Genomic DNA, 12,442 nt, shown 5'->3' with positions numbered 1-12,442 from the left:
TCAGTGCTTCACAAACTAATGGCCATGGCTGTGATTTAGGGAGGGTTGTGAAAGATTAGAAAAAAGACTTTTGGTTTTTAGGTGTTCTTTTTTTTTTTTTTTTCTTTTTTTCATTTAAGCTTTTTAATGACTATATTGTAAAGCCAACCATTTTATAGAAAGAAAAAAGTAATAAAACTTCACTCTCAGAAGTTCATTACCCTGGAGACCGGGAAATGAGAGCCAGCTGTAATGTCTGGCTGCTGGTGTAATCCTGTATTGCCACAGCCTAAGGTGAGAGTCTCCCAGCAATTCTCTCTTCCAAAGTGTTGTATGAAGACAAGCTCAAAAAAGCTTGCAAGCAATCCAGGATCTCAGGCACCAGACTGTGAGGACTTGTAACTACAGCTGTACTTATACAGTTTTCTGAAGCCCTTTTACCTAGCATTGTAGAGCAGGCACATCCCTGCTAAGAAATGAGGGACTGAGAGATGGGTAATACTCTGCTAGATGATACAGTTAGAGACTGAATTACAAGTTGGGGAAAATTGTTTCTGAAAAGTGAGGATGAATCAAGTCATTTTCTTCTCTTGCACAAAGATTAAATGCAGTTTTTGCTGGAGGTTCAGATAAGGCAGAGACCTACCTATTTGCTTTCTGGAGAAGAGCAGCCCGTCTCATTTAATACAGGAATCTATGTATTTTGCTCCCTATCCAAATGCCTGTATAAGCTCAGGAGCAAAGAACAAAACAGAGTTTACAAAAGCTGCCTAATACTCAGGGTAGTTCAAATTCTCCAGCTATTCTGTGAATGGATGTGTGGTTTCTTCTCCCTCCTTTTTCTGCAGCTCCTGGCAAGTACAGGGAGAGAGAACAACCAGCTCCTGGTCTTACCTGGGAAAGGCAGAGGAAGACCCCCTTGTTCCCCAGTTCCTCCAGAGTAAATAGAGTGAAATGGGAAGCTGCATAACAAATAGAAGACTAACCAGGAACCTACTAGTGCAGATCTGTCTAGCAGATCTGTCTGGCACTGTAGCCTGTCTCCAGCAGTGGCCAACAGCTCGGATATCCAGGAAATTGTACAGTTGTTGTGATATTTCCTGCATGTTCACCTAGATCTAACCATCTGGAGGAGCAAGGTGTCTGAGTCTGAAGTTCTATCCTCACATTTAATAGCCCTTTACAGACTTTCCTATCCTGAATTTGACTACCCAGTGGCAAATTTGGCGTCTAGAGCAGCCCGTGCAAGGGGCCATGCAGACTGTGAGTCTTCTGATTGTTTTCACTGCATCACATTCAAGTCAAACGTTGCCCCTGACAGTTTCTTAGGATGTGCAGTAGTTCTTGTGCTGTAGAGACAGCAAGCAATTCTCCTGTACCCCACTTGTGTTTTACAGACCACTGTCATATTCCCTCCCTCAGCTGTATGTCTTTTTAATCCTGAAAAGGAACCTTAATTTACTTAATTGTTCCTTTACACGTGGCCAGTGACCCACCAGTCCTGCTGTACTAGTGGATGGTTCAGTCTTGCCATTACTGCTGCTTTTTTTTCCCATACATTTTTAAGATCAACTAACAGCAGTGTGTAAAGTGCAGCTTATGTCTGGCTTGAAGCATTGTTTCTGATAAAGATTTTATCATTGATTTGGTTTTCCAACTTTGCTAAGATCGAAAAAGCTTTATTTTTTTCTACCAAGAAGAAAATCAAAATTATTACTTGAGAAAAAATAATCTCAAATATTTTCCATTGAAATCAATAGTGATATATGTGCAAGGAAATAAAGTGAGCCAGAAACTTGTCTGACCTTGAGGCTGCACGGCACAGCTCAGCTCACCATCACCTGATGAAACCCTGCTGCCCCAGAAACAAGGTGGCTGTATTCAGACTGCCTTTTCAGAAGGATCCTTGGCCCAAGTTATTCTCCAGGCCATCCATGACCACCGTCTTGGACTGTACCAATTTATTGGGTGGTTCCTCACCTTGAAGAAGAATTCCAGTACCAGACAGTAGTAACGATGGCAGTGAATGGATGGATGCTCCTCTCTTTGTCATTGTATAAGAATTAGGCAAATTTTATAGTCAATAAATATAACTAGAGTATTTATCCATTCCTTCCTGTCTTTCTTTTGACATCTTTGGGCAGACTTTCATGTGCCTTTCAGATTCCTTTATTCTTGTTCCATCTTTGATTACTTATTACATCTAGTAAAAAAGCAGAAAGAGAATATAAAACATAAGGTGGTGCTCTGAGGCACAGTGCTGTACTTCCAGGTGAAGAGAACAAATGTAAATTCAGTAGGTAGATTATTTTGTTGAACAGCAGCTCTTCAGGTTTTGCCCAGGATCTTCTGCAGTCCTGTCCTCAGCTCACCCTACTTGACTGTCCAGTGTGCTCCATTTGAGCAGCTTAATAATAACTTTCCCCACAGCTTCTACTCCCTTTCCAGTTAAATCTGGGATGTTTAGAGCCTCTTTGCTCCATCCCAAGCATTGCTTGTGTCATCAAGGCTTGGAGAAGGGAATGAGGTCTCAGTTTAGGCTTTTGTTTTGAATTGTAGTTTGCTTTACTTATCGTTTTATCTATCTTTTTCTAATAGCATAATTCAGTTTTGATAGGTGCAAAATAAACCCATAAATGTGTTTAATGGGAAACAATTTTGTTTCTTTTTCCTTCTGGGCATCAGTTCAAAACTGGTCCCACTGAATGCTTGGGATCTGTGATTATCTAGGTGCTGGCGCTGCGCTTCCAGCTGGTGCATCTGTCTGTGCAGGGCTCAGGCATTTGGAAGCTGTAAGGTTTCCACCCTCATATTTCAGCATATGCTCAGTCACTTGGTGGCTGATTATAGCTGAGAAAATAGTTTATAATGAGAAACTTACTCAACTCATTATGCTTGCTTTCTTCTTGTGGCGTATCCTCCAGCAGACTGTGGTTTCTTCAAATGTGGGTGGGTTCCGAGCAGTGCTCTTTGTGAATTCACAATTCAGAAGTTGTTGATGGTTAATTACTTAATTGCTCAGATAAATTCTGCACTGTTGTTTCTGCTCCCTGCCTGTCCTGTCTAAGGACACTTGTGTAAAGTCTTCCCTGTTAACTTTGAGATTCTCCTGGGGTAAGTGATAAACTTCACCTTCAAGATATCCCAGTTTTATACAAACCCAGTTTGGCCTTTTATTTTGGTCATTCTTTTTATTCAAGCCTTTGTTGGCCAGAGAAACAAATAAAGGCATCTTCAGGCCTTACTATTTTGGGACCGCTTATTATCTTAAGAATAGCACATGTTTTACATAAACAAATTACTCCAGAAGCATTTTAAGGAAGAAACAAGTGCGATAGTCACACAAAATTTCCTAAGAACTTCAGTAATCCAGTCTAATCTTATTTAAATAGAAGCATTTAGCAGCTCCATCTGCTGAGTACATTAACTCAAAGAGTGGGAAGAAAGCACTCAAGTTTCTGAGAGGCAAGGGTTCTTCAGCATTCATATTTTTTTGACAACAATAGGCAGTGTGCCAGCAACAGCACAGAACTGTAATCTAGTGGTGATTAAATTATGAAACTGGGCCAGGAGATTTGTGGAAGACAAACAAATCAATGAAAAGTTTCATCTGTTATGGTAAGAGGGGACTGCTTGCTGAGTGTGGGAGCCAGAACATGAGCATAGCTTCTGCCTGCAGATGCGTCTGGCAAAAACACCAGCTGATTTTGTTTGCACATGAATGATCAATCAAAAATGTCATGACAAGCCAAGAATCTCCTGAAAATATGTTAATTTTGCAATTAAAAGCTAAACGCGTTATCTATGGAATTAATAGAGATGCTTTTCTAAAGTTCTTTGAGATATTTAATTAAATTAACAGTATTAAGCACAATAGATAATAAGAATAAAGCAGTTAATCCAGTAAGGGGGAACGAACTGATCTGATAGAGTATTAACTGCCTCTTTTTGCATTTGTTAGTGGTATGATGGAGTAGATAAAAACATTGTATTATGAAGGGTCTCATCCAGACAAAAAGAGGAGCACTGAATTAGCCTTTGAATGGTAGAATCATGGAATCATTTGAGTTGGAAGGGACATTTAAGGGTCATCTAGTCCAACTTCTCTGCAATGAACAGAGACTCCTAAAGCTACATAAGATTGCTCAGAGCCCTGCACAGCCTGATCTTCAGTGTCTCCAGGGATGAGGCAGCTACTCTGGGCAACCTTTTCCAATGCCTCGGTGTTATCCTTAACAAATCCGCTAACAGAGTGGTTGAAAAAGAAGGATCAAGGCAGTTGAAAATCATAGAAGATAGTGATTATGGTTTGAGTGATGGTTGCATGTAGTATTCAGTTAAAACCATTGGGTAATGTTGACAATGATTAGCACTGTGTCCTTTGTTATGGTCAAGCCTGTAGTAATGGCCATTTAAAGGGAATTTTATTCTTTCCTACTGAGATGGAAGGTTAGTGATCACTAAAATCCTAGAAAGAAGAAAGAGAAATCTGATGGTGGACCTTCCTGACCCTAATCAACTAAGGGAACAAGAACAGAAAAGGCTCACAGCAGTTTTTAACAGGGTTTTCAGTTAGGCAGATTTCTCAGTCTTTTATGAAATTTTCCATAGAACCTCTACTCAGATAGGATTCTAATTGCTTTTCAGTTACTATTTCTACTGCATAATTAAACTCGCAGACTGCATAACGTGCTGTCTAACACTGTCAGCAAACCATTCAGAGTCCATAAAATGAGCGCTCATGGCTGTATCCTGATAGCGTTGTGCTGGGGAGTTGACTCATCTGTCTGTTATTTCATTTCTGGGTCTCTCACAAATGAATTGTCGCCAGTTCCGTAGTTCTTCTCTGGCTGTTGTTCTTGGCCACTGTCTCCCCACAAGGAGCAATGGCATACCAGGCTGTGGCCATTTCTCCTGTGGCTGCTGGGCTGACAGGCACAAAGTGTCAAGCACACTCCACGTTCCGTCCTTCCTCAGCTCCCTGGGGCTGCATCTCACACAGGGGATGGAGTTAAAAATGGCAGGGGATCAAAAAATTTGCTGGAGCGAATAACTGGGGATACAACTTTGTTGATCTACTTATTCCCTTTGGTTGACTGAAGGTTCGGTCAGCATCATGCCCTTTAGCACAGCCACATAGAAGGTACAAGTGAAAGGATGAGCTTACAAAACTCAGTGTGCCCTTCAGTGCCATCTGTGAATGTTCTTTCCTTAACTGATTATGATAGTTTTATTTCAGAAAATGGATTATTTTTCACCAGGGGAGATATTGAAAGCCTTTCTTTGTATGCAACCCTCACGTTGTGTTGAATTGCAAGCTGAAAATTCCTTTGGAGTCACTGACTGCCTTTTTTCCTTATCTATTGGATATGGTGGTTTTGGGCCACGCAGCCATTTACTTGTATCTCAGAGGTACCTCATCCTCTTGAAAACAATTTTGGGTGTCAGATCCATCACTCTCTTTGTCTATTTATATACATTTCATTCAGGACTTGAAAAAAAAAAACCACCCTCACAAATGCAAAGATGCAGTCAGAGCTGTTCATATGCTTTTCTTCAGGCTCTGTTTGGAAGGATTGCAATTAGTTAAGCTGTTTTTCTTCATGTTGTTCTTTTTTGGTTTGGGGGTTTTTTGCTATGTAATTCCAAATTCCTTGTTAAACCCTTATTCTCCAGCTAGTGACCTTTGTATCATTGACCTTGCATGCGTAGCATTAACAGGCAATGAATAAAAACAACTTCCTTCTATTTTTAGGAGGGGAAAGTTGCCAAGCTTCAGATAATTTAGCCATGCATTTCTTTTCATAGAAATGATTAATAACTTTTTTTTTGCAGAAATTCATAACTTCTGTGTATGAATGCCCTAACTTGATGTGCATTCAAATCTCATGGATTAGTATCAATTTATCTTTTTTCCAGTGGTAGTTATAGGAGTTGACCCCTCAAGGCAAAGAAAGGACAAAACTAGAACAAGCAAAAGCAAAGCATAAATGTAATGGATCTTCCAGTAAATCCTCTGCTTGAATACATAATGATTTGGTCCTTATGTTAGAGCATATATGTCACTACTAGAAATGAGCATGTTTTATTCTTTGCATATTTGCTTCTAAACATATTATTCCTTCTCAGTAATTTCATGCTTTTGTGGCTCCTCCTCAATCTGGCTATCGGGGGAAGAGAATCGGAAGGGCAAATGTTAGAAAACTCATGGATTGAGACAAAGACAGTTTTATAAGAAAAGAGGAGGGGGAAAAAATGGGAAGAAGAAGCTCTGTGGCCAAAAGGCAATGTGCACTGCAGTTGCCCACCAGTGTTGAGTCAGTCCTCAATCAATGGCAGCTCCCTTGGCCAACTCTTCCCAGTGTTACTGTTGAACATGATGCCATATAATGCAGGTTATCCCACTGGTAAGTTTGGGTCAGCTGTCCTGGCTGTGTCTATTCACAACTCTTTCTGCACTCGAGCCTACTTGCTGGCAGGGCAGCACGAGAAGCACTTGGGCACAAGCCTGACTAAGGTGGCAGTGCAGCAAGGCTGCTCATGGAAAGGCAGGTTTTGGCGGCTGGGGCCTCAGGTTGTTTCTCTAAACACATGAACTTCTGTTTTTAAATAAGCTGGATTCTGTCACAAGGAAGGCAGTCTCACAGATGCATTCTTTTCATCATCAGGTTCAAACAGGCTACAGGTTGGTAAATGTGACTCACACAGTGAGTGTTTTCAAGCTTTACCTTGTGCCTGTGGTAAGGACTGCAGTGGTAGTGGTGTCACTGTGTCATCACAGTTGGGTTGGAGTGATTAATGTTTTAATGAAATATCAGATTATGAAATGATTACAAGTCCAGAATCCAGATAAGTCATGGATATCTGCCTGTTTTGTCTCTGCCATAGCACAGCATTTAATCCTTTTGAGTCCATGCTGGACTAGATATCCTACATTAAGTAAGTTGTAGTATTGATAAAGATCCAACAACCGGGAATGACAGATATAATGTGAAGTCCTTTTTCGTCCCTTTTTTCTGTTCATAGCACAGTGTCGGATTTTTTCCCTTTTTTTGATTTTTTTTTTTTTTGCTATTTTTTTTTTCTCTTTCCAAAAACAATATTAAATAGTTTTTGGTTACTCTGCATACTGCTATCAGGGAGATGCCAGGGAAATTTTTGCCATTTGCATTGTGTAGCTTTTGTGGTGATAAGCATGTCTCAATCAGTTGTTTGTTTAAGGAGAAAGTATCTTTAGATTTTGGGACTGTGTGTAAGCTCTCTATAAAAGCTACGAAAGAAGAGGACTCATAAATGTCCCAGAAAGGAGATAGAAACAATGCAGCTATTTTAAACATTCCTGACCCTGAAGCAAATTTTGTAAGGCCATTGGAAGCAGAAAAATGTAAGTGCTGCAAAAAAGAGAAGATCAGACCCATAAACTGCCCATGCCCTCTCCTCTGAGGACATTAGTTTAAACTTGTTAAATCCTGACCATCTGAAGGGCAGACAGCCCTGGAGAACATTCAGGCTGGCTAAGATCCACCACACTATTTAGCATCAGGGCTTTGTAGTTGCTCCATGATTTCAGAGACTCTTAAGCAAACCAGTGTACAAACTGTGGAAACAGCAGGGAAGGGTTTGTTTTTCAATCCTGACAACTACTTTAATGGATTTATTCAGATTAGTTTAGATTGCCAATCTGTGCCACTGCAAGATCCGTTGTGAGACTTTGTCTACTAAATTGTATACTTGTAAATCAAATCATAAACAGTAGAGTGAAAGGAATGTCCATCTGGGTACTTCACTAGGGGGACTGAAAAGGAAGCAAAGCTCTTTCCCTTCCTTGATTTCAGCTAGAAGCAGCAGAACAGCTGATCCTTTATTCCCCACTGGTTGGATCCAGCTTTTCTCCAGCAAAATCTGTAGATCTTTCCAACTAGACAGTCTATATGGGGACTCCACACAGAAAGAGGGCGCATTTGGGCTGATAGGATTTCAACTCAGTCTCGTACCCAGTCAGAAAGATGTGCCCAAGGCCCAGCGTAGTGCTTGCATTGTTGACCTTGTTTGTTCCAAACGGTGACTTGTGGGGAAAAAGATTGCAATCAACTGATAGCTGTTACCAGCCTTAGCACATCCTCTTACAATGCTGAAAACATTAGTGACTATGAAATCAGTTGTCCTCAAATATGTGCATTGTGTTGGTGCCCAAATACGTAGTGCCTAAATTAATGAACAAATGCCAGGAGGATTGTCAAGAAGAATCAGAACAAATTTTCAGTGTGAACTGCATTAGGGTGACCACAAAGTGGGTTTGTATCTCTTTGTGTCATAGGTAACTGGTGGTTTGGAATAAAATGTGTGCTGATGGGTGCTGATGGCATCCTTTTACTCCTTTATTACAAGCTGACCAAATCTTAAACGAACTGATTCTGGATGCAGCAAAGATAATTATGTGTCAGCTTCTGCCAATATTGAAACATTTCCTTTCAGATACAGTGTTCAAGAAAAAGGAAGAAAGAAAGAAAAGGCTTAGAAAGTAGGAATTTCACATTTGTTTCATGTAACTGAATTGTATGATTTGGTGACTCTAAATGTAAGTAGTCTAATTTAGGCTGGAAAAAATGTATGTGAGCCTTTTATGTAGTTCTTCTGAAGCTGCTTTCTTTTTCCAGATTTAATTGTAGGTGCGTTTGGAGCCGGAAAAGCAGTTGTTTACAGGTATGTATGTGATCAATACGAAGCATTTGTAATTTTACAGCTTTAGTGGGAGGTCTACAAATGAACAAATGTCCCATTTCTAGGTTTCCTTGGCACAGTGTGTAATAGATGCTGATTACAGATGATAAATGAAACAGCTTATGAGCAACAAACGCTGTTGATTTACAACAAGAGAAAGTAGTGTACTTTCTACCTTTAAAGCAACCTCACACACAGCCCTATATAATCAGAAGCCCTCACTACAGCTCATGAGAGAGAAATTTATTAGGGACAACACTGAAAATTAATTCCTTTTTTGGAGAATGGTACCAGTAAGCAACCTGGATTTTCAGGTGACTGTTGCCTCTTTAGAGCTCATGAACATTAAGAAATGATTTAACAGAAATAAAGTCGCTGCTTTAACCTCGATTTAGAAAAGATGGATGAGATCCCACTCTGCACATTTCCAAAGCTGTTGCTGATTACTGGTTTTCAGTAAATGCACTGTCTGAACATGAGTGTAAAGTACAGCTACCAAATCCATGGATGAAAATCTGCTGCTGCTGTGTTAATCCACACATACAGACAGTTCTTTGCATTTAAATATTCGCCCTCAGTCTTTGTTTCCTGAACAGAGTGTACAAATGCATAACTTGTCATATTGGATAAATAGATTTATTAGTGGAAACTTGCTTGAAAAAAAAAAAAAAAAAAAAAAAAAAAAAAAAAAAAGCATTTTCCCTTTTGCACAGGAATGAAGGCGGTAATTTTATTTTATTAGTACCTTGCTGAAGTAGAGCTGAAAAGAGATTTTAAAGACTCAACTGTGGATTAAAATATGAGGAAAGTAACTGTTGTAAGCTAATTTTGCCAGAATTATGTAAGTTACTGTAAGAGAGTATTGCTGTCTTAAGAAAAAGAAAATAAAAACACCAAAACAACCCAGAATTTTGTTTTCATTTCTCTTTTGAATTGCTCTCATTGCTCTCAATAACAAATTAGCTGATTACTCAATAGCAGCTTGTTTTTCAGGGGGTTGTTTTCCGTCACCACAACCATCTACTCACATACTCAGCAGAATTTTCTGTGCTGCTTATTCGTGGTTTACAAAGTCAGTTGTCTCAAGTCATGATTCTGTGTCAGAGTTTACTTCATTATTGGCTTCAGATAATTCTAGAACGGCTTCTATTTTAACCACATTGTCTTTATTTCTTTTTTTGAAGTATCTAAAGTGCAGATAGCAAGTCTGCTTATGTCAGTGTTCGTGGAGAAACAGGAATCTGGCCATTTATAAAGTAACAGCCAAAGGGCTGCTGTGAATCCCACAGGGCAGCTCTGGCCCCTTGTGAGATCCTGCTGTGATGAAATGTATCTGATGTGCCCATATCCCAGGACAGGCCTACTGTAAAGTGCAGCATACTGCGTCACTGATACCGTCTGCTCTTAACCTGTGCTTTTTTGTGAAGAACTGTGAAAATGTCTTGCTAAGGATCTGTCATAGTTTCTGCCAAAAACAAGAATTTTGAGTAGGAACAGCATTATAAGTTTTGTTTTGTTTTTTTTTTTTTCCCAAGTAACTCTATGTTTAGAGATTCTTCGGGGCCATCTCACTTAAGTGTTTTCTCTGCTGCAGTCTAGTACTTATGTGCTTCTACTCTACGTAGTGAACTTTATTTCTGTCCCTCAGAGCCAGACCTGTTGTGACTGTGAACGCTCTGCTCATTCTGAACCCCATGATTGTGAATCCAGACAACAAGACTTGCCAGCCCCCTGGCTCTCAGCTTTTGGTGGCCTGGTAAGTCCACGATTAGGCAAAAAAACATCCTCAGCATTCTCTTCTTTCTAAAATAACTTTCTACCTTGAGCTTTTAGTGCAACTTTTTGTTGAACAAACAGTTAAGCATGCTGTGAGTGCAACAAAGTCATGTTTGTTACCTCCCAGTACTTCATAGATTCTGTAAACAAAGTAGGGGAAAGTTGAGTTGTGTTATATTGAGTCTCCACCTGCACAGGAAAATGCTGAGTGTCTCATAGGATCAGGCTACAAGTTCACATTTTGTCTCTATATGAATGAAACATGAAACAGCTAAGACCGACAACACAGAAGCATCCCTCCAACAAAACACACATTTTTGTTGAGGAAGTGTGACAGTGAAAGTGGTGAAAGAGCTGATGATCTCACCATTTTCTGTTAGAGAAAGAGAGGTCTCAGTCCTTTGTAGAAGGGAAAAGATGTCCTGCAGACCATACAGAGTGTAGTTGTTGTTTCTGTCTGTCTTTGGTCAAAGCAAAGCTATGGACTGCATCATACCTGTCAGTGTTGGATGTATCCTTAAAGGAGAAACCCTCTGTCACAGTGGCATTTAACCTAGAAAAGGTGCACTCAAAATATGAAGCTAATTGGCAAAAAAAAAAATATATAGATATATATGATGGGTTTCAAATCTAAATGCTTGTAGTACAGTTGGATCTCTCTAATAATAGTAATGCCACACAGGTGGCAACACTGCAAGAAGGTCGCTTAGAATGCACTCAGCAGAATGATATGGCTCCAGATCATTGAAATTTTTGGCCCTTGTGGAGAATCCAGATAAAGATCTAATACAAATTTAAAATATCAGCATTGGGCTGCAGCATATTCATTTATCCAATATGTTGGGTTTGTTTTTTTCTTCAGTTTTTGAGGCTTTTTAAGAACTCTTCCCTATATATGGGATAGGACTTCTAAATAAAATGTACTGACAAGTTTGCTTGGAGAAAAATGTTTTTCTTCTTTTGCAAGAGAGAAGTGAATAAAAGCACCTCAATTAAAAATGTGTTCTTGCCATAAGATATTGCTTAAAAACAAAGGGAGAAAGGCAAGTCGTGCTCCTTTAACTTGTAGCTTTTTCATTAGTTTTCACTTTTGTTTACAGTAAGTCAGAAGGTGTTTGGTTCTTATCTACAAGACTTTTAGTAGGAGTATAATTTAATTTCTGTCTGCTTCATTCTAAAATATTTTCCCTGAAGATTTAGTGAGTACTACAAAATGACTGAAGACCAGCTGCTATTTTCCATGCTTTAATTTTTCTCTTTAGTTGATACAAGCTTGTATTCTACATATGAAAATAATTAATAGGGGAACTCCAACAGGCAAAGAATTCCTCAGTCCCGTGGGATAGATTTCTGTATGTCTTAGCCAGCTGTGCAACTTGTTTCAAGTGTCTGCTGACTGACATTGCAAAATCAGAATGAAAGGGAACCTCCCACCAGAATGGTTTCAGGAAGTAAAAAATATGAAGAACGTGGATTATTGTAGCTTTTCTAGAATTAGGAAAATATTATTTTTGCCACCATATACTTTAGAAAACTGAAGTATGGAGGAAGCAGACACAAAAAGTCATTTTTATACCACAGTCATAAGAGAATTGTTCCTAACTTCTGGAAACAGATATGATTTTTTCTCTGCTGAGTTTTAAACGTGGCTATTTCTGAGTTACCAAAACTAAAAACATTAGAGCGAATTCTGTGTATTTGAAGCTATCATATCATTAAGCCATTTTTGAGTGTCACAATGGAAGCTGAAAATCAGGAACATGTTTCCAGGGATTCATTATGGCTGATGTGATGCTTGTCACAGTTGTCGTTGTGTCACGCATATTATTGGGCTTAGAAAAAACTTGCTGTAGACTGTGAACAAGCAAATGAAAAACAAACATATAAACCTTACATGTTGAATTAGTGTACTAAATAATGCACCTGAATAATTAGTTTATCTGTGCTTCAATGGAGCTCTTCAAAA

General features: G+C 39.3%; 1 protein-coding gene across 1 annotated transcript in view; it reads left to right on the top strand.

The window, feature by feature from the left end:
• ITGA8 (integrin subunit alpha 8) overlaps nt 1-12,442 on the top strand; it is a 93,843-nt gene that overhangs the window by 30,439 nt on the left and 50,962 nt on the right. Inside the window, exons 14-15 of the mRNA XM_072330194.1 lie at nt 8,637-8,682; nt 10,349-10,456. Of these exons, the coding sequence (XP_072186295.1) occupies nt 8,637-8,682; nt 10,349-10,456 (154 nt within the window). The remainder of the gene's footprint in view (nt 1-8,636; nt 8,683-10,348; nt 10,457-12,442) is intronic.

This window comes from Excalfactoria chinensis, chromosome 2 (assembly GCF_039878825.1).
Source record: "Excalfactoria chinensis isolate bCotChi1 chromosome 2, bCotChi1.hap2, whole genome shotgun sequence".
In the NCBI taxonomy this organism is placed as follows: domain Eukaryota; kingdom Metazoa; phylum Chordata; class Aves; order Galliformes; family Phasianidae; genus Excalfactoria; species Excalfactoria chinensis.
Note: the sequence above shows the minus strand (reverse complement) of the source record. Positions and strands in the feature narration are given on the sequence as shown.